At 36.9% G+C, this 21,282-nt stretch overlaps 2 protein-coding genes across 3 annotated transcripts; both read right to left on the reverse strand.

Annotated features, from left to right (window-relative positions):
• Positions 1-1,134: 1,134 nt before the first annotated feature.
• Positions 1,135-6,750, reverse strand: LOC137011063 (uncharacterized). The gene is made up of 2 exons (XM_067373636.1): positions 4,836-6,750; positions 1,135-3,904 (listed from the first exon to the last, which is right to left on the reverse strand). Exons 1-2 carry the CDS (start codon positions 5,047-5,049, stop codon positions 3,507-3,509), a joined length of 612 nt encoding a protein of 203 aa, XP_067229737.1. The 5' UTR covers positions 5,050-6,750; the 3' UTR covers positions 1,135-3,506.
• A 584-nt stretch (positions 6,751-7,334) lies between these two features.
• Positions 7,335-18,816, reverse strand: gcdha (glutaryl-CoA dehydrogenase a). Of its 2 annotated transcripts, none has more exons than XM_067374452.1 (12): positions 18,682-18,816; positions 18,062-18,177; positions 17,768-17,803; positions 17,530-17,670; positions 16,411-16,473; positions 16,084-16,254; positions 14,777-14,906; positions 11,127-11,343; positions 10,853-10,956; positions 9,905-10,030; positions 9,613-9,773; positions 7,335-7,917 (listed from the first exon to the last, which is right to left on the reverse strand). In XM_067374452.1, the coding sequence occupies exons 2-12, from the start codon at positions 18,162-18,164 to the stop codon at positions 7,844-7,846; spliced, it is 1,326 nt and encodes a 441-aa protein (XP_067230553.1). In that variant the 5' UTR covers positions 18,165-18,177; positions 18,682-18,816; the 3' UTR covers positions 7,335-7,843. The 2 variants fall into 2 exon arrangements, with proteins under 2 accessions (XP_067230553.1, XP_067230554.1); XM_067374453.1 differs by lacking the exon at positions 18,682-18,816 and adding an exon at positions 18,453-18,596.
• Between the last annotated feature and the right edge of the window lie 2,466 nt (positions 18,817-21,282).

The following is a 21,282-nucleotide window of genomic DNA, read 5'->3' on the forward strand; positions in this document are numbered from 1 at the left end:
AAAGTCTACTCCAGCACATCCCAAATACTTTCAATGAAATTTAAGGTCAGGACTCAGAGGTGCCAATTCATGTGTGAAAATGATTCTTTATGCTCCCTTCCAACCATTCTTTCACTATTTGAGCCTGTTGAATTTTGCTAGAAACATACTGCAATAATGATCCACTCATAGACTCTTTAAGAATTGTCGTTTGGATTTAGAAAGGCAAATTTTTTTTTTTTTTTTTTTTACAGGGTAATGGTGCTTAAAAAAGAATGGTGTGAATGTAAGCTTCATGATTTAATCCGAAGAATCCCAGCCATCACATAATATCCTTGGCAGTCAGGACTCAGGATGCAGGCCCTAATCCTTTCTGCACATGCCGTGTCTGTCCTCAATTCAATCTGGTCTAATCTAAATGATTCCCTCAGCCCTGATTTAACAGTTAGCAAACCCCTTACAATGTGCAGCCCCCTTTTAATGTAGCTTTTATCATTATGTAAAGCCTTGGGTTGGAAAGGAAGACCTTTTGTATGTGTAAGGGTCTATTTTCGCTCCTACAATGTATAGCCAGACCAAAAAAAAAAAAAGATATTTATACATAATTTTGTGTAACTAAGCATTCATGATGCCTTTATTGGCTTACTTTCCATAATAATGTACTAATTGATAAGTTCTTCAAAATTGTTTATAGCTTGTTGTTCTTCATTGCACTAAACTGCCATTAATAATTTCTAGAAGGAACTCAATTTGCAGTTTTATGTGGCTCTTTAGTATTAGTGTAATGCTAAGCCTTCTCTAACCACCTGCAGGGTGATTTCTTGCTTGTGGCATTAAAGCATGAACTATTACCGGTGTCTAATAGGTTTAATTGTTCTATTTACAGTGCCTAAACCATCATATTGTTTTAGAATGATCTCCAACCCTCAATTACCATGTTACATTTGGTCCCTATATTATTTCACTGCCAAGAAAAGGTTTTGCAGAGATCATTTGTTTCAGTTAATAAACTTTAAGTTTGATTAACAACAGGAAAATAAAATACAATTATATTTTGAATGAAATCAAATATATGAGCATATTCAACAACACTGTAAGTTTGATAAATGCAGTCTGATAATAATAACAGTCAGCAACAGTTATCTAAACAGGTGAACAGCTGAGGTCACAGCACTCAAATGTAATTTAAGTCCAAAGATTAACAAGTAGAGCGTGTTTATACAGAAAACATTTGTAAATGTGTATAAAATAACTTGAATACTACAAGAGAGGAAACCATAACATAGACAACATTTTTAAAAATCCAACACTATCAATATTAGAGGGTGTGATTTGCTAAATCTGTCACTGCTTCCCGCTCAGGTTTAACTCACAGGACAAAAAGGGGAGTGTAATCCGATAACATCCTTACTAAACACTTTAACTCTTGCTCTTGACCATCTATTTAGTTAAGCTGATCCTCTAATGGTGTAATGCTTAGCATTATATTCAGAACATTAAACAAGACTGAAATGGGAGCAACACACATGAAAAAGTGTGTGTTATGTAAATATACACACACCCAGGGTTAGAAAATTAATAATTTGCAACACCTGTCAATGGCCGGTGGGGAAAAAAAAAAGTTTGATCACGGCACCTGTTAGTGGGTGGGATATATTAGGCAGCAAGTGAACATTTTATCCTCAAGTTGTTGTGTTAGAAACGGGAAAAATGGGCAAGCGTAAGGTTTTGAGTGGCCAGATTGTGATGGCTAGACGACTGGGTCAGAGCATCTCCAAAACTGCAGCTCTTGTGGGGTGTTCCCAGTCTGCAGTGGTCAGTATCTATCAAAAGTGGTCCAAGGAAGGAACAGTGGTGACAGGGTCATGGGCGGCCAAGGCTCATTGATGCACATGGGGAACGAAGGCTGGCCCGTGTGGTCCGATCCAACAGACGAGCTACTGTAGCTCAAATTGCTCAAGAGCTGGTTCTGATAGAAAGGTGTCTGAATACACAGTGCATCACAGTTTTTTTGTGTATGGGGCTGCATAGCTGCAGACCAGTCAGGGTGCCCATGCTGACCCCTGTCCACCGCCAAAAGCGCCAACACGTGAGCATCAGAACTGGACAACGGAGCAATGGAAGATGGTGGCCTGGTCTGATGAATCACATTTTCTTTTACATCACGTGGATGTCCGGGTGCGTGCGCATCGCTTACCTGGGGAACACATGGCACCAGGATGCACTTTGGGAAGAAAGCAAGCCGGCAGAGGCAGTGTGATGCTTTGGGCAATGTTCTGCTGGGAAACCTTGGGTCCTGCCATCCATGTGGATGTTACTTTGACACGCACCACCTACCTAAGCATTGTTGCAGACCATGTACACCCTTTCATGGAAACGGTATTCCCTGGTGGCTGTGGCCTCTTTCAGCAGGGTAACTCGCCCAGCCACAAAGCAAAACTGGTACAGGAATGGTTTGAGGAGCACTACAACAAGTTTGAGGTGTTGACTTGGCCTCCAAATTCCCCAGATCTCAATCCAATCGAGCATCTGTGGGATGTGCTGAACAAACATGTCCGATCCATGGAGGTTCCACCTCGGAACTTACAGTCCATGCCTCGATGGGTCAGGGCTGTTTTGGCAGCAAAAGGGGGACCAAAACAATATTAGGAAGGTGGTCATAATGTTATGCTTGATTGGGTGCTTTGCAAGTGTTCATTTTGGAGCCTAAACACACTCCTACAATACATAGGCTACATTGAAGACAAAAATAACAAAAAAGAGCCTTTGGTTAATACACTTGAAAATAGTGTATTAACGCGTTGGATTCGGAATCCAATCCAGTTTCACTGGCCAGTTTTAGTATTACTTGTTACCAAATACTTCTGTGAAAATCCATAAACTGCAGAATGCTGGTTATCCTGCATTGAACTGAATCCAACAGTTCAAACATGTTCTGTGGATGCATTTTGGCTTCAGGAGGAAGGCTGCTCCTGAATTGGCACAATCCTACAGACGTGATCGTGCAGACTCTTGCCCTGTCCCTATATTACCGGGCAAACTCCTCCAGGTAATGCGAATCCTTGGACTGACAGCTCTCCGCTTATTGAGGTTGTTTAGGGTCAACAGCACTTATTTTAAGGACAGGCTAATCATCCACACAAGACGAGGCCCAGCTTTTGCAGTCAAATAGAAAAGTATAGGATACTGTGGTAAATACATTACCAACAACACCCTCACTGGCTGTTGAACAAAGAAATTTGTTGATTTTATCTGTTTAAAGTGAGGGATTTAAGCTTATTTCAATAGTCCACTTAAGATATTCTACTATAAGTAACTTTGCAACTACATGTCAACCATCACTCAGAGTATCAAAGTTAGAATGTCTAAAGTGGACTATTGAAATAAAGTGTTACCTTCATCCAAAAATGAAAATCTTTTGTTTTATGGAAAAGGGTTGTTCTAAAATACTAATTTTTCAGTGAACTATTATTTTAAGAGTGAAGCAGTGTTGGACTACAGTCTAGTGTGAGCCATTGTTCTGTAGTTCAAACTTTATCAGTCCCATCTCTCCTCTCATGGAATGATATGTGTGAGAAAGTGGAGCTACGTCCTGTAATTCTGGGTGAAGGAAAGATGTAGGCCTCTTGTGGGGCCTTGGTGGGGCTCTTGTTTTCCCCTTGCTGAGTTTGGGCACAGGGGCTGTTGAGCACACTGTGAGAGACAGGAGAGGGGAAGAAATGAGGAATAAATGGGATGGCAGCCAAAAGAGGGCTGTTCTGGGGGCTGTGCTGTGGAGAAAGGGGGATGACCACATCGTCCTGATCCCAAACATGGAAGGCGTTGGGGTGGGAGTGTGTGAGGCCTGGTGGCATGTGCGTGGGACCATCTTCACCTGCCTCACTGCCGTCCTTCAAGATCTCATCGTCTGGACCCAAAGCCCAATCTGAAAACACACGGAAAATGGACAAGAGCAAGTATGTATGTGTGGATCTCAAGAAAAATGTCAAAAGAAAAAAAAAAAGAAAGTGAAGCCTATTTTAGAGCATATTTTTTTTCCATATTCTCATTAATGTAATGCATGAAGATGTTTTTCTCATTGCTGTAATACAGTATTTTTTTAATTACAAGAAACAAAAAATTGTATAAATGTTATGTATACATTACATATTATTCTATTAATTTTCTATTTACATTATGCAAAGATTCTTTTATCTATCTATCTATCTATCTATCTATCTATCTATCTATCTATCTATCTATCTATCTATCTATCTATCTGTGGGGACTTTCTTTAAATGACCCTACAATGTTCTAATTGAAGACGTTATTTCATACTGATCTAAAGTCTGTGTTTCTCTCATGATTGTAGTTTGATGAATTTACATTTATATTTACACCAACTAAACAACCATTTTAGACGGTATGCTTAAATGGAAGTATGAAATTACATATAAATCACAATTCTGCTAGCATGCTAATGTCAACTAAAAAAAAAAAAAATCCCCTTTTTCTGCATGAGCTGGAGATAAGCAGGCCTTGGTTATAGATGCTAAAATAGCACACTTAATATAATGTAATTCATTGCATTATACTATAACTAAAATCATATGGCATCTGCAAAAAATAATGATGCAAAGCATTTTCTCAGAACTAAATCATTTGCCATAATGATGGTCTAAATACAGTTTAGCTGAATTTTGAACAATATTTATTGTATAATTTATGTAATCTTTTGAAATTAATTAATAAATAATATAAATTAAAATATTTTTATACTGTATCACCATCACTACTGGACAACCACATTACTTGACCAGCACAATCTGCTAACTTGGTCGAACACTTGTAACAGCGAGCTTTAATGCAATGTTTACCTAAGATGTCATGAGCGAGGTCTTTAATTAAATGTCCCACAATGGCATAAGCGACAGCGACCACCACCACCGCGGCCATCATCAGGTAGAGCAGGGCTTTGGGAAGCTGGATGAGATCTCTGGCTGGAGGTTTGTAGTCCGTGTACAGCGGAGACTCATAGACCGCGTACTGGTAAGCCTGATTCCCAGAGACGGATGCGTTCAATCTGTTCATATTCACAGAGTTCACTATCGAACACCGCTTGTAATTTCACAAAAAGATTAAAGTCATCTATTCCACTTCCAAAACGTGTCTTGTTTGTCCTCCAGGTAGTTTATCCCAAGTTACCGGAAACTATCTGTCGGTGAGTAGACTCGGCGCATAATGTTATTTGAAATTATTCAGTTAGCTTGTTCCTCCAAAGTTTAATTAATGTCGTAAAACAAAGCGGTTCACTCATTCAAGGACGCGATTTTAAAACCAGCTATCTCCTGCGCATTTTTCTGATTAAATGGACAGATGGACTGACTGTGATGTAAGTGTTGGAGGTTTGAAGATCTCACACCATCGTCCGGTCATGATCTTTTCTCGGACAGCGAGACGATTGGTGGATTCGACGCGTCATCACTTAAATCCCATCAAGGCGCGCGCACGGGTCAATCAAGGTCAACAAGAAGAAGGTCAACATCATCTGCTCTGCTCTAGATAGATTATAGACACAGACAGAGAGACACATAGAAGAATAAAAACATTCTCGTGCATTTCTAATTGTACTTTTTTAATAATGATCTGGTAAATACTATATATAACCTAATGTACAATTAGTTATTTAAACGTGTTATTGAGGAAATTCAGCCTTTTTTTTTTTATGCTGAGAGCCTGGGTGGTAGGCATACACTTTCATGTTTTCTAATGAGCCTGATTTAGAATTATTATTAAAGGTGCTGAGGATGTTTTGTTTTATGCATTTTTGCAATATTACTTGAAACTGTCTTTACTAACTGATAAAAGACTATTTATTAGGTGCACTGAAAGGAATAATATTAATATACATCATCTGTGCACGAGGTAGGGCCTTAAAAACATCAGCCAATCATTTACGCGATCATTATGTAAACGATTGGCCCTCTGGCTTGTCAATCACTGCCATGACGTTCCTTGTGAGAGACGAGTGAGGCTGCGCGCTCCAGTAACTTTCCACACTCCACAGGAGACAGGAGTAACAACTGCAGATTATGAGTTACCTGCAGTGAGTCCGACATAATGAATCCACTAACACGACACAGCGAATGCCGGTGGTAAACACTCGTGTTCCAATACTTGTGCACGAGTTTTGGGAGGCGTTCCCTTGAAATGAGCTGTGAAGGAGGGGGGTTGTTCTTACGCATGTGCTCATTTCAAAAACTCAGTAACAGTCTTTGGTTTCTCAGTCGACGAAAAGATCCTCTTTAGCACCTTTAATTAAAAAGTGTTATTGAGGAAATCTAACTATGTTTTGGCTGAAAGTCAAAACATTTAGCCTAATACTATATAGCCTAATGTATCTTTATTGGCTGATAGTCTGGGTAGGTCTGTAAAAGGTGAAAACCTCTGCTGTAGAGCAGCATTTCCCACTTTATTATTAAAATGGACATAATTACAAAAACTATGATGTTTAACTATGTTAATTAACATATTACGTACTCACATATGCATATACAGTCAAACCAAAATTTATTCAGACACCTTGAACATTTCATTCATTATTACAGTTTATTCAGTATAGTTTAAAAAATGGAAATAAAATATGAGATCTCAGAGTTAAAGGGTTAGTTCACCCAAAAATGAAAATAATGTCATTTATTACTCACCCTCATGCCGTTCCACACCTGTAAGAATTAATATTATAAAGCAAAGAGAATATTTTTGGTGCGCCAAAAAAACAAAATAACGACTTATATAGTGATGACCGATTTCAAAACGCTGCTTCATGAAGCTTCAGAGCGTTTTGAATCTTTTATGTTGAATCATGATTCGGATCACGTGAATTTGGTGCTCCAAACCGCTAATTCGACACAAAAGATTCATAACGCTCTGAAGCTTCATGAAGCAGTGTTTTGAAATCGGCCATCACTATATACGTCGTTATTTTGTTTTGTTTTTTGGTACACAAAAAGTATTCTTGTCACTTTATAATATTAATTTTGAACCACTGTACTCGCATGAACTGATTTAAATATGTTTTTAGTACATTAATGGATCTTGAGAGAGGAAATGTCATTGCTGGCCATGCAGGCCTCACTGAGCCATCGGATTTCAACAGAAATATCTTAATTTGCGTTTTGAAGATTAACGAAGGTCTTACTGGTGTGGAACGGCATGAGGGTGACTAATAAATGACATTATTTTGGGTGAACTAACCCTTTAAACTGTGTCCGAAAATGGACATCAAAATTATATCTAGTGTCCGAATAATTTTTGGTTCGACTGTAAAGCACTCATAAATCCAATGAGATTTTATTCAGAATGAATGCATAGAATCACTGTGATGTTCACTTTATTCAATAAATAAAAACAAAATTAACAAGAGTCATTGAAAATGATCAGTGAGTCAGACTGGATCTCTAAAGTGTGAGCAGGATGTCTGGCATCCTTAACTTAAGAGCAGTATTTTGAAACTGCCATGAATTATCTCTTATCCTTTAGTTCTCATGAGTATTATTGTTGTCCACTTTCCAATGAATAATGTGGATAAATTACTTTCAATGATTACATTTTATGACAAGATCCTAAACCGTTTCATAATGCAACTGTCTCTGTAACATGACATTTTAATGAATGTCAAACCACTACCCTGGAGAGAAGATCTATTTCCCTTTATAGATATGCACCTGACCACAGAAAGAGCAGATGTGAGACTGGACCCACTGACAAAGCAAAAGATTTGAGCACATATAGAAGCATTTATGGATGAATGTTGATAAAGAGTTTCCCTTGCAGAGACAGATGCAAAAGTCCATTATACCCACATTAAGAGAGAAATATGGGTTTAGTTTCCAACAGTAAAAGACTGGAGTCCAGTGATGGCTCTGCCCAAGATCAAAGCATGGATGTCATGAGTGCCTGTGAAAAAGAAAAATGTTGTGTTATTAATACACCCTCTCACAGAAGTTCATTATCTTTGCATTAAGCCTATTCTGACCTCTGCTGGCCAAATGTATAGTTTTCATTTAAAGTGCCTCATTATGCTTTCTCAGATATTACCTTTCATATAGTGTGAAATATAGCCGTTTGTGAATGTAAAATGTCTGCAAAGTTTTAAAGATAGAGTTACTGTCTCCTAAATGAAAGAACCGATTCTGAACAGCCTGAAACGAGTCGTCAGTAATTCCAGTCTTACTTCCTGCCTACCTATGAAGGTTTGTAACATATTTGCATAATGCCAGCATATGGTTTTCATTGGGTGCCCGCGAACGACGTCTACTTTGACCCACCCTCAAACTCTGTAGTTGTAGCTGAGGTCTGGAAGAGTTTGGTTTGTGTTGCACTTCCAAATTGATCCGGTAAAACTTATGCCATAGTTACTGTTCGCTGAGAAAGCTCCGGAGCTGAAATTCAGATACGGTAATGGCCAATCAGAGCAAAGAAAGCTCAAGGAAAGGAGGGGTTTAGAGAGACCGGATCCTTGATTGAACCGTTTCAGACACTGTGAGAACTGGGATGCTGCAATATATATTATGAGGAATTTAAAGGTGCCATCGAATGTTTTTTTTACAAGATGTAATATAAGTCTAAGGTGTCCCCTGAATGTGTCTGTGAAGTTTCAGCTCAAAATACCCCATAGATTTTTTTTAATTAATTTTTTTAACTGCCTATTTTGGGGCATAATTAAAAATGCGCCGATTCAGGTTGCGGCCCCTTTAAATCGCTCTCCGCCCTCGGAGCTCGTGCTTGCCTTAAACAGTGCATAAACAAAGTTTACACAGCTAATATAACCCTCAAAATGGATCTTTACAAAGTGCTCATCATGCATACTGCATGCATGTGTCGGATTATGTGAGTTTTGAATTTATTTGGGTGTTTACATTTGATTCTGAATGGATTTGAGGCTGTGATCCGTGGCTAACGGCTAATGCTACACTGTTGGAGAGATTTATACAGAATGAAGTTGTGTTTATGAATTATACAGACTGCAAGTGTTTAAAAATGAAAATAGCGATGGCTCTTGTCTCTGTGAAGAAACGATGGTAACTTTAACCACATTTAACAGTACATTAGCAACATGCTAACAAAAAATTTAGAAAGACAATTTACAAATATCACTAAAAATATCATGATATCATGGATCATGTCAGTTATTATTGCTCCATCTGCCATTTTTCGCTGTTTTTCCTTGCTTGCTTACCTAGTCTGATGATTCAGCTGTGCACATCCAGACGTTCTGCCCTTGTCTAATGTCTTTCATAATGTTGGGAACATGGGCTGGCATATGCAAATATTGGGGCGTACACCCCGACTGTTACGTAACAGTCGGTGTTATGTTGAGATTCGCCTGTTTTTCGGAGGTCTTTTAAACAAATGAGATTTATATAAGAAAGAGGAAACAATGGAGTTCGAGACTCACTGTATGTCATTTCCATGTACGGAACTCTTGTTATTCAACTATGCCAAGATAAATTAAATTTTTAATTCTAGGGCACCTTTAAAGTGTTTGACCTTGGATGCATTTAAACCTATTTTAAGAGACCTCCAAAAAAATTAGGAACCTTTAAATAGCATAATAGGGGCACTTTAAAATTTTTTTCCTTATCCTTTTACCTTCGTATGTGTTGACGGCCTCTAGGTTCATGACGTGGCGTATGATATGGTATTCGTCTGCTATGCCGTTTCCTCCCAACATGTCTCTGGCCTGCCTGGCGATGTCCAGGGCCTTACCACATGAGTTCCGTTTCAGCATGGAGATCATCTCTGGCGCGTAACTTTTGGAGAAATGTGTGAGAAAATTCAGTGAGCTACAGGATTCTTTTGGAATGAGACAGCTGAGGTGTATTTTGACAAGGCTGTGAGCTCTGCACTCCTGCATTTATCAAGAATGAGAAGGAAGACTCACTTCTTTTGGTCAATGAGTCTACCCAGCTGTAAACAGGACTGCAGCCCGAGCGTAATCTCTGTCAGCATGTCTGCCATCTTCTTCTGTATGAGCTGGTTTCTGGCCAGTGGGACTCCAAACTGGATTCTACATGGTAAAATAATTCACATACACTTCTGTTTCAAAAGTTTCATAAGTTTTTGTTTGTTGTTGTTGCTTTTATTCAGCAAGGACTCATTAATTTGACATTTATAATGTTACAAAATAGTTATATTTCAAATAAATGCTGATCTTCAAACTTCTATATTCATCAAAGAACCCTGAAAAAAAAAATTTTTCAACATTGATAATAATAAGAAATGCTTCTCAAGCAGCAAATCAGCATATTAGAATGATTTCTGAAGGACCATGTGACAATGAAGACTGGAGTAATGATGCTGAAAATTCAGCTTTGCATCACAGGAATGAATTATATTTTAAAATATATTAGAATAGAAAACAGCTGTATTAATATTTCACAATATTACTGTTTTTCTGTATTTTTGATGAGATAAATGCTGCCATGGTGAGCATAAGAGACTTCTGAAAAACCATTAATAAATCTTACCCACCCCAAACTGCTGTAGGACATGCTACTTCAATATGTTCAACAAAATTGGTACTAATATTATAAAAAGAAATTACAATTATAATGCATACATGTAATTTTTGTATCAATTTGTTCCACTGTAGGACTATTAAAATGAAGTGCAAAACAAAGCTAAAGCTAAAGGGTCATCAAAAAACTCCTACTACTCCTCATATATGCATCCTTTTACAAATTGTTTGGAATTTTGCACAATGCATTCAAATAGTTCTACAAATACATATGGAAATACAATTTTAAGGCATTTCCTCCATTGCAACTTTAATATTTTGAACATTATGACTATAAATGTTAATTTGATAACCTTACGCTAAACTGCTCACCTGTCCAAGGTGTACTGGCGGGCGGCATGGAAACAATATTCTGCGGCACCCAGAGCGCCCCATGCAATGCCATAACGGGCATTATTCAGGCAGCCAAAAGGACCCTACAAAAATCAACAGAGAACCGCAAGCATTGTATCAGCGGATTAAAAATGTGTAAAGAAGAAAGAATCACTTCAGTGGTCATGTATCTATGTGGTTGCCAGGGAATATGTTGTCTTCATATTTAGGGTTGGGGGTTTGTTCAGTAACATAGTAATAGTAACATACTCACAGCGAGGCCAGACACATGGGGCAGCAGGTTTTCCTCTGGCACTTCAACCTCATCCATTAGGATCATCCCAGTGGCTGAGGCCCTGAGGGAGAACTTGCCCTCTATCTTAGGGGTGCTCAAACCCTTCATTCCTCTCTCCAGGATAAACCCTCTCACTCGGCCATCCTCGCATTTTGCCCAGACCACACAGATATCAGCATACGGGGAGTTAGTGATCCTGTTCAGAGAGAGAGAGAAAAAAAAAAAAAGGTGGTTGAGTTGTTGAGAAGGTTTTATTATCATTCACCTGTGCTGTGTTTAAGATTTATGTGGTGCAATGTGGAGTTATTATAGTTTTGAATTTAGTTCTCTGGATAGACAAGTTTGACACATGCGCAGTACAATTGATTTTTTATACTCTACCAGACATCAGAGGGCAGGACTGAGTCGTGTCATTTACAGGACATTCGCTCACAAGGATAGAAGAAAAGTAGAATTTTGAACAAGTCAACAAGAACCAAACTAAAAACAATGGAGAAGGATATGCTGCTTTGTTTTGTATCGCTCTTTACGCATTCTTCTTCATCAAATGCATAGTACATCACAACTATACTCTTCTGTCTCAACATTCTCCCTCAATCCAAATTTTTTTGCCCTTTCCTCGATAACTTCCTTCCGTCTCATCCACTCAGATTTTGTTTACGTTGCACGAGTGCTCACTACTGGCAGAACCCTTGCAATGTGTTTAAATGCAACACCCTAAAGCAGTGGACAATGGAGCCGATTTATTATTAGTTTTTTTCCTTATGAATTTGTTTTACACATCATTCTATAGGCCTGTTTGTATGCTTGGGCTGTTGGAGAAAATTACACAAACGAAAATTATTACAATACAATAAACTATAACGGCTCAAGGTAGTTACAAGTATTATACGGTTAAATGTCAAAATAGCTCCAATATCATACACTAGATTTGAGTAAATTAGAGTAGAGTAAATTAAGCATGATCTAATGTGAAGTTAAAACAATGTTGCATTGTGGTCTACAGATCTACATGAAGTGTACATATTGAGTAGACTCGCTCAGTCTGTCAAAATCGAGGGGTCGAGGGTCTCTCCAAATAAAAATGGTTGTGGGAGAAGTGCTTAAGGACGTTTTGTATGCGAGTGTATGTCTAAAAGGGGAGTTGGGCTGTACGTGGATGGTGTACACAGATGTCCTCAGAATCTCCCGATGACGAAAATTACACCACGTGTACAGTGTGTCGGCTGAAGTATACTTTGGGCTATCAATATATTTTCTTTAGATATAAACCAAAATGTTACTTAATGTAGGTTAATATATAAACTACCGTTGAAAAGTTTGGGGTCAGTAAGATTTTTTAATGTTTTAAAAGAAGTATCTTCTGCTCACCAAGCCTGCATTTATTTGATTAAAAATACAAAAAAAACCCAGTAATATTGTGAAATATTATTCCAATTTAAAACAGCTGTTTTCTATGTCAATATACAGTAAAGTGTAATTTATTCCTGTGATCAAAGCTGAATTTTCAGCATCGTTAAGTGTCACATGATCCTTCAGAAATCATTCTAATATGATGATTTGATGTGCAAGAAACATTTATGATTATTATCAATGTTGAAAACAGTTATTTAAATTTTTATTTCATGATGCTATGATGAATAGAAAGTTCAAAAGAACAGCATTTGTCTTTTGTAACATTAAACACTACCGTTCAAAAGTTTGGTGTCAGTAAGAATTTTAATTTTATTTTTGGGGGATATAAATAAAATTAATCAATACTTTTATTCATCAAGGATGAGTTGAACTGATCAAAAGTTACAGTAAAGACAATTATAATGTTAGAAAATATTCTATTTCCAGAAAATAAATAAACGCTGTTCTTTTGAACTGAAGAATTTTGAAAAAAAATTGTACACAACCGTTTTCAACATTGATAATAATAACGAATGTTTCTTGAACATCAAATCATCATATTAGATTGATTTCTGAAGGATCATGTGACACTGAAGACTGTGTAGACATAAGTAATGATGCTGAAAATTCAGCTTTGATCACAGGAGTAAATTACACTTTATTGTATATTGACATAGAAAACAGCTGTTTTAAATTGGAATAATATTTCACAATATTACTGTTTTTGTTTGTATTTTTAATCAAATAAATGCAGGCTTGGTGAGCAGAAGATACTTCTTTTAAAACATTAAAAAATCTTACTGACCCCAAACTTTTGAATGGTAGTGTACATTTTTTTAGAACTTAATTTCACCATAAACAATTTGTTTTGTTTTCTTTTTTTTCCTATGGAGTGTTATTTGCTTAAACCAGAAATCATGATTTTCAATTGCAAACATATGAATGACACATTCGTTTAACTTTTTTTTTTATTGTAGTTTGTTTTACCCTTTCAGTTAACTGTAATTTGAGTATTTTGTGCTGCCATTTGTGTTAAATTATATAATTTAAAGGCACAGTATGTAATTTTCCCTGCTAGATGTCACATTTCATATTAACAAAGGCATAGCTTGATGATGCTGTGAAGGAGCGTGGAATGATGGGAGTTGTCATTATAAAATCTGAAACCTTTACAATATACGCTGTATTAAAAAAAAAAAAACTAAAATAAATGTGTGGCCATTTTTATTTTTTTTAGTTAGTTTTGGAGTCAAAATGTATTTTAGTTTAATTTCTGTTTTTATGCTTATTTTAGTTCATTTTATTTCATTTTAAATTTTAGTTTTTGATAACACATTGAATAAAAGCTCATCGGACTAGATTGCAAAATGAAGGCATTTAGAGCTCTAGTTTATACTTGAAACTCATACTGTGGCACTACTGTGGCTTTAGATAAACACCTCTGCTAAATGATTAAATGTAACTGCAAATGTATTATCTGCTCAGACAGAAACATCGCTGGCTTCAAGCCAGATTCATGCCATATACAGACTTATTAAGTAAACAGATGGTCAGCAGATTTCAGTGTCCTCCTAAACCAGCAAGGGACAAATGCCCTGTAGAGGGTGAAGTTACAAAATCTAAATCTGGACGTAGGTACACAGCCCTCAGATGAGATATCTTACATAAGAAACCATCTGATGAACTAACATGTTGTGCAACTCCATGCCAATGATGACTCTATCAGTCAAGTTCACAAAATGAATGTTGTGTTATAGCCAGTTAACTGTCAGTGTCCTGGTAGCAGGACACTTGATAGGCTCTGTGATTGCTTTTCTTCCCTATCACATATTTTAGTAATCATCAAATGGAAACTGTACTTTAAAAGCTCAGTTTTTGTGATATTAACTTCAAATTTGGAACATAATTTTGTTATTCATATTGCTTTGATGTTCTAGCAATTTTAGAGTCCAAATTACTTTCTAAATTATATACTTTGTATAAAATATAAAATGTTTAGTTCAGTACGTTTGCTTTACAGTACACTTAATCTATAACTTTTTTTAAACTCTTAAATTTATTTTAAGCGGCTTTCACTTCTGCAATAATATCTTCTTCAAAGAGACTATATTATTTTGTAAAAAAATTGTAAAAAACTTTTTTTTGATGCTAAATGGTTAGTGTATAGCAATAAGTGTGTCCAAGACAAGACTCCTGACTAAATTGAACTATGCAAACAATTCAGTGGCATTTACCATGTTTTTGCCCCGCTGATGGTATAGGTCCTGCTGGAGGGGTTGTATTTAGCTTTGGTCTCCATGCCACTAGGGTCACTCCCATGGTTTGGTTCTGTAAGTCCAAAACAGCCCAGGATCTCTCCACGAGCTGAAAAGAATAAAAGGCACAAAACAATATAATCATAGACACTATTACATGGGGCAACTAATAAAGATGGGGACATTTTGAATGAATTTCCATGATTTGTCCAGTCACTGTTGAATTGGTTGGGATGTCCACTAATCAGTGGGATGTATACATTATTTTAAAGGTGCCATTGAATGTTTTTTTACAAGATGTACTATAAGTCTAAGGTGTCCCCTGAACGTGTCTGTGAAGTTTCAGCTCAAAATACCCCATAGATTTTTTTTAATAAATTTTTTTAACTGCCTATTTTGGGGCATAATTAGAAATGCGTCGATTCAGGTTGCGGCCCCTTTAAATCGCTCTCCGCCCCCAGAGCTCACGCTTGCCTTAAACAGTGCATAAACAAAGTTCACACAGCTAATATAACCCTCAAAATGGATCTTTACAAAGTGTCGGATTATGAGAGTATAGTATTTATTTGGGTGTTTACATTTGATTCTGAATGAATTTGAGGCTGTGATCCGTGGCTAACGGCTAATGCTACACTGTTGGAGAGATTTATAAAGAAAAAGTTTTTATGAATTATACAGACTGCAAGTGTTTAAAAATGAAAATAGCGACGGCTCTTGTCTCCGTGAATACAGTAAGAAACGATGGTAACTTTAACCACATTTAACAGTACATTAGCAACATGCTAACGAAACATTTAGAAAGACAATTTACAAATATCACTAAAAATATCATGATATCATGGATCATGTCAGTTATTATTGCTCCATCTGCCATTTTTCGCTGTTTCGCTGTGCACATCCAGACGTTAATACGGCCTGCCCTTGTGTAATGCCTCGATCATGAGCTGGCATATGCAAATATTGGGGGCGTACATATTAATGATCCCGACTGTTACGTAACAGTCAGTGCTATTTTGAGATTCGCCTGTTCTTCTGAGGTCTTTTAAACAAATGAGATTCATATAAGAAGGAGGAAACAATGGAGTTTGAGACTCACTGTATGTCATTTCCATGTACTGAACTCTTGTTATTTAACTATGCCTAGATAAATTCAATTTTTAATTCTAGAGCACCTTTAAATTCATTACTGATATTACTGGTTTTCCGTGACCCCGGGAACTTTGAACTATGTAAACACTTTTATAGCAGATCAATGCTTTGACATGCAGTTTAAGCAGTTGACTAACCTAGTCTAGGCAGGTACTTCTGCTTCTGTGCATCTGTTCCATAGGCATTGATAGGGTGCATGACCAGTGAAGACTGGACACTCATAACTGAACGGTACCCACTGTCCACTCTCTCCACCTCTCTGGCAATCAGACCGTATGCCACGTAACTAGTGCCCGCACAACCATATCCTTCAACACAAAAAAACATCAGACAATGTACATTACAGGCATATTCCATGGACAACAAAATCAGGGTCACATGTAAGCTGTACACACAAGCTCTAAGGTTAACTGAGACTGTGGTTTGTATTTATTTCCACTTTCATGAGGATGATCCTTTTTTACCTTGAATCGTAGGCCCAAGGACACCAAGTTCTCCCATCTCGTTTACAATCTCCCGATGGAAATCTAAAGAACCAAGATTTGAATTCAAAGGGTTTTTTTCTTATCTAGACATTCTACCTTTTGGCACTTTGAATAAAATAAAATAAAACCAAGTAAGTAAGAATTAAAGGGATAATTCACCCAAAAATGAAAATTGTTGGTGAAAATGTCATCATTAATGTTCATCTTCAAAATGTAAATAAAAGAGATTTTCATTGAGATCTGTGATTTCTGTACCTCCAGTGGAAGTCTGTTCACCAAAAACTCTGACAGTTCAAAATGTTCATAAAGAAATCCATATATTTGAATTCATATGAATTGAGCAGCTCAATCCAAGTCTTCCGAATAGACATCGCAATCGCTTTAGACAATACCAATCACTTTATATGATGACTTAAAGCTGCAGTCCATAACGTTTGGCACTCTAGCCGTTAATAAACAGAACTGCATGCATCTTGCGGAAGAACATTATAGCCAGAGCTACCTCTCTCTGTTTATGTCTATGACGAGTCACACAGGTACTGTTCTACTCCACAGCTGTGCCGACCCGACCCAGTCTAAAATAGTCAGAATATAAACATTTATTATAGATGTACCAAAGTGTTTCAGAATAAGGCAAAAACACAGTTTGGAAAATGGATTCATGATGTACATGAGAATGAAGCTCATTGGTTCTTTTGCATCAAGCAAGCATGCTTAAACTTCTGTTCTCCAAATTTGAGTGCTTTACGTACGTGCGCTGATCAATGTTTATATGTGAATAATAGCCTAAATTAAATCTGTTCACATAAAGCGATCGTGTCTCTTCAAAAGACTCGGAATGAACTGCTCGTTTCATATGGACTTCTTTTCAATCTCTCAAGCATCAGAGTTTTTGAGTACAGAAATCTTTCAGATTTCATTAAAAACGTCTTAATTTGTGTTCCGAAGATGAATGAAAGTCTTACTGGTTTGGAATGAAATGAGGATGAGTCACTGACTGCAGAATTTTCATTTTTGGTTGAACTAACCCTTTAATTATGCATGAAGATTGTCGACCCCTGTTCTGATACATCAGATGTGACTAGCTCTTCTACTTACGTTCATTTCTGTTGGCCATGAGGATGCGGGGCATGAGCTTCTCCTGGCAGTATGTGCGGAAACTGTCTCGGATCATGATCTCCTCCTCTGTGAGCTGCCCGTCCAGATCCAAAGCATCTCGCCAGTTAAAATACACCTTAGCTATAAATCAGAAAGCTTTTTATTTTCAGCTCAAATACAGTACATGATGTCAAATTCAAACACTACAAATTAGAAAATATAAAAGAAATATATTTACATCTTTTCTCTGTTTTTTTCACTTGCTCGTCTGTCTCTGAAAAATAAGATAATTTGAGATATGGGTATTAGCACAATGAAGCAGTTGCCAAGCTTTAACATCAGTACATGTAAATTATCTATCTTGATGTCATTTGATCAATGTGTAAGCCTAATGAATGTAAAATAAGTTTTTAAAATGTATTGATGATCACGCTCTGCATTTACACAATGTCATGAGGGGCTAGATGATTTCCTCACAACTGTTATGATCATTCCAAGTTATGTTTAAGTTATGGTGAATTGGTAATCTAACCACATGCAGCAGTTGCTGAAGTGCCCTGGGTCCTTGACACAGAGATCAGAGAACATCGCTGTGAGTTCATCCACAGGCGTGATAAAGCTGTTCTTAATGCCATGGTGTATTCAAACCTGAAAAATGTAACAAAAATTGTTATTAATAATGTTACAGCAACATTATAACAGTGTTTACACAAGTTTATTTAATATATTTCCTGTGGTAATTAGCAGTTTGTTGGATTTACGTTCCATTTTTTACTCAAAACACTAAATACATGTTATTAGCTTTTGTTTTGAGTTATTGCTTTGTTATTGTTTCATAAATATATTAAAATAACATTGTATGAGTATTCTAACAATTGCACCTTTTATCTGTAATAATTCCAGGCAAAATCGTGAGGTCTTACTTGTATTAGTTGTTATTTTCCATTTAGAAAGTTTTTTTTTCTATTTCATAAGTGTAGTTTACGCATGGTTACACAACTCATATTATACACATGTACAGATTTCAAAATCTTCTATATAAGCTTATATTTCAGATTTACAACATTTAGTGGTAAACAGATAGTTGTTGTTTCCATTCGTCATGCAGTCAAACTGAAAAAAAGAAGAAAAAAAACACTTTAAAAATCCTACCTTCACCGCCTTCGATCAGATGATTTCCCTGTCTACTGTAACACTATTTATATTCAACTATTGGAGGAACGTGTCACATGCACAAATTGGAAGAACGCACCCTCCATCTTTTGTGTGGTTTTGTTTCATAACGCCTTTGATTCTGCGTTAAGTTTCATAATGCCTTTGCTTGCGTTCGCCCCACAATAACGTTAATAATCACTTTTACACTACACAGTTACATATATCACAGTTTACATGATCAAATTATGGAAAATAACGAATAATGAGATTTTAATTTTACATTTTAAAGTAAGTTAGTTTGAACATGCCACACTCAAAATGGCTGATGACAACATCCTAAATCCTGTGGCATGTCGAAGGCGTTTTCGGGCACCTCGCGCTCTGATTGGATGATTAGAAGAGGCGTGTGCGCGGAGAGGAATTTTTAAAGTGCATTGCTCTGTTACAACATAAACTGACTGCTGGGCCGGGGTCGTCGGAAATATTGCAGTTTTGACTATTTTCAAACAGAGCTATCCATATATATTCTAAAAAATAATAATACTAAGAAGTTACTGCAATTTGATATTTGGCTATCATCAATAGCGGAAAGATCCCTTTTGTTTTAATTTACTTCACAGAATGAAACGGCATAACAAAAAGGAAGATAAAACGCAATGTTTTGTCTGCGTATGTGTGTTGGCTCAGGCTGAAATTGTATAAAATTATTACTTTTATAATTATAATATAAATATAATTATTTTTTTTATTAAGTGTTTATTAATCAGGGATTAACGTATTGTAGCCTACAATTGGATAATGAATAAATTATATAGAAAAGTAAAGCTCAGTGCCATAGTAAAAAAAAAATGAAGCATGTTAATACAAAATATTGCTTTATGTATGTTAGAAAACACTTTCACAGTTCTATCTCTTTTGCCTAGCTGAATGTAACTCTTCATTTAATAACCGCCAATCTATTATATGCTAATTAGCCCCGCCTCCACTCACTCGCACGAGCTGAGAGATCCACTCCATCAACTTACTGAGGAAAACACTGCACAATGGTAGGCTATCGCTTTTTACAATGTCAGACACATGAAAGTAATTATTGATTAGCTTTTTGCTTGACTACATTATCAAACAGCTGCTAATAATGTGTTGCTAATGTTACAAACCATGTTCCCATTCGCCATCTGAGTCAGACAGCTGTCTTCTAACAATCAGTATCCTTAGAAATGCTTTGAACAACTCACATCAGTGGAGAAAGGCATATAGTTCATCGTATTATACATCATACACCCGCCATATTGCTAAATCTACCCGATTTTTAATATCAACGTAAAAATATACCAGGATATTTTCTCTTGAGACTTCTGTGCTTCAGAGCGGTCATGGTTAATGATATGCTAAAGGCAAGTTGACATGATTGGTTACAACAAGGTGGTTTGTGATGTCACAAACACCAGCGATTTTTGAAACTTTTAAACAGAAAACACTAAGCAATGGTGTTGACTTATGAATTTGCACATGGTTTGTCTTAAAGCATATTAAAAACATAGACATTTAAACAACATTAAAAACTTGATTTTCACCACAGATTTTGAAATTAAAATTAAATTTTTTTTTAGCTTTTAGTTCGACTTAAGGTTATGAATAAGCTGGTGTGTTCCAAAACAATGACAAAATTCGTATTTAGTAGATATAAGCATTCAAAACTTACAGTCTCTCACTTCCGCTGAAATGGATCACGGATTTTCATGACATCATATCACACTTTAGCTTTTCATCAAATCTTCGGTCCAATCAAATGCTCTCTACAATCTGAAGTTCCGCCCCCTCCTACATTCTTAAGGCCAGAACACACCAAGCCGACGCGGACGAACTAGTGGCGACGAAAGCAGACTGTGGGGTTGACTCACGTCGGCAGCGTCTGTGTCCAAAGTTGCCCTGCCACACCAAACCAACGCTAGACAGCTGACGGCCAAGTAGCACGTCAGTTCTGCGCCTGCGTGACATGAAATGCCTTTCCGAACAGCAGATGGCAGTAGCTGAACTGCCAATCAGAAAGGCCCGACGAGCTCCAACACCGATTCAACATTTCGAATCAAATGAAGTCCGTTTTCATGTTAGTGTCTCATGAACTGGGTATCGGACTGAATGCTGTATATAAGCAATATAAAGGACATTATGAGGAGAAATGGTTAGAGATTAGAAGGAAACAGAGGTCTAATGGCTCTGGCCGAGCTGTAACATAAATGAAACGCTATTGGCTATTTAAAAAAGGGGCAGGGCTGTTTGATATTGAATAATGACACTTCAGTGAGCCTTTAAGTATGTGAAACTCATTTTCAAAATCACCACCTGGTGGCGCAAAGGGACGGTTGACAACTGAAGATGAAATAAAATAAACAAGATATATAAAGTAATTTTGAAGTTACTGACTGCCCCTTTATCACTGCTTTCGGAGACATTATGAAATAATTATTCCTGTGCCACTGCTGAATCTGACAATGAGTCCTTCCAGTGAATTTGGAAGCCATCTGATTATTTTATAGTGTTTTTTTGAAGTCATATGCTTTTCGTGGGTCTTCAAGTGCCTTTATACAATACAGATTG

This window comes from Chanodichthys erythropterus, chromosome 21 (assembly GCF_024489055.1).
Source record: "Chanodichthys erythropterus isolate Z2021 chromosome 21, ASM2448905v1, whole genome shotgun sequence".
In the NCBI taxonomy this organism is placed as follows: domain Eukaryota; kingdom Metazoa; phylum Chordata; class Actinopteri; order Cypriniformes; family Xenocyprididae; genus Chanodichthys; species Chanodichthys erythropterus.

What these genes read in the sequence shown, in the direction of transcription:
- gcdha (XM_067374452.1), bottom strand. Translation starts at nt 18,164, where the DNA reads ATGGCATTAAGAACAGCTTTATCACGCCTGTGGATGAACTCACAGCGA. An exon ending in GAAAAAAACAGAGAAAAGAT is followed by an intron (nt 17,671 to 17,767) that starts GTAAATATATTT and finishes TCTGATTTATAG; the next exon opens with CTAAGGTGTATTTTAACTGG. An exon ending in CCTTGGGCCTACGATTCAAG is followed by an intron (nt 16,255 to 16,410) that starts GTAAAAAAGGAT and finishes TTTGTGTTGAAG; the next exon opens with GATATGGTTGTGCGGGCACT.
- LOC137011063 (XM_067373636.1), bottom strand. Translation starts at nt 5,049, where the DNA reads ATGAACAGATTGAACGCATCCGTCTCTGGGAATCAGGCTTACCAGTAC. An exon ending in CCTCGCTCATGACATCTTAG is followed by an intron (nt 3,905 to 4,835) that starts GTAAACATTGCA and finishes GTGTGTTTTCAG; the next exon opens with ATTGGGCTTTGGGTCCAGAC.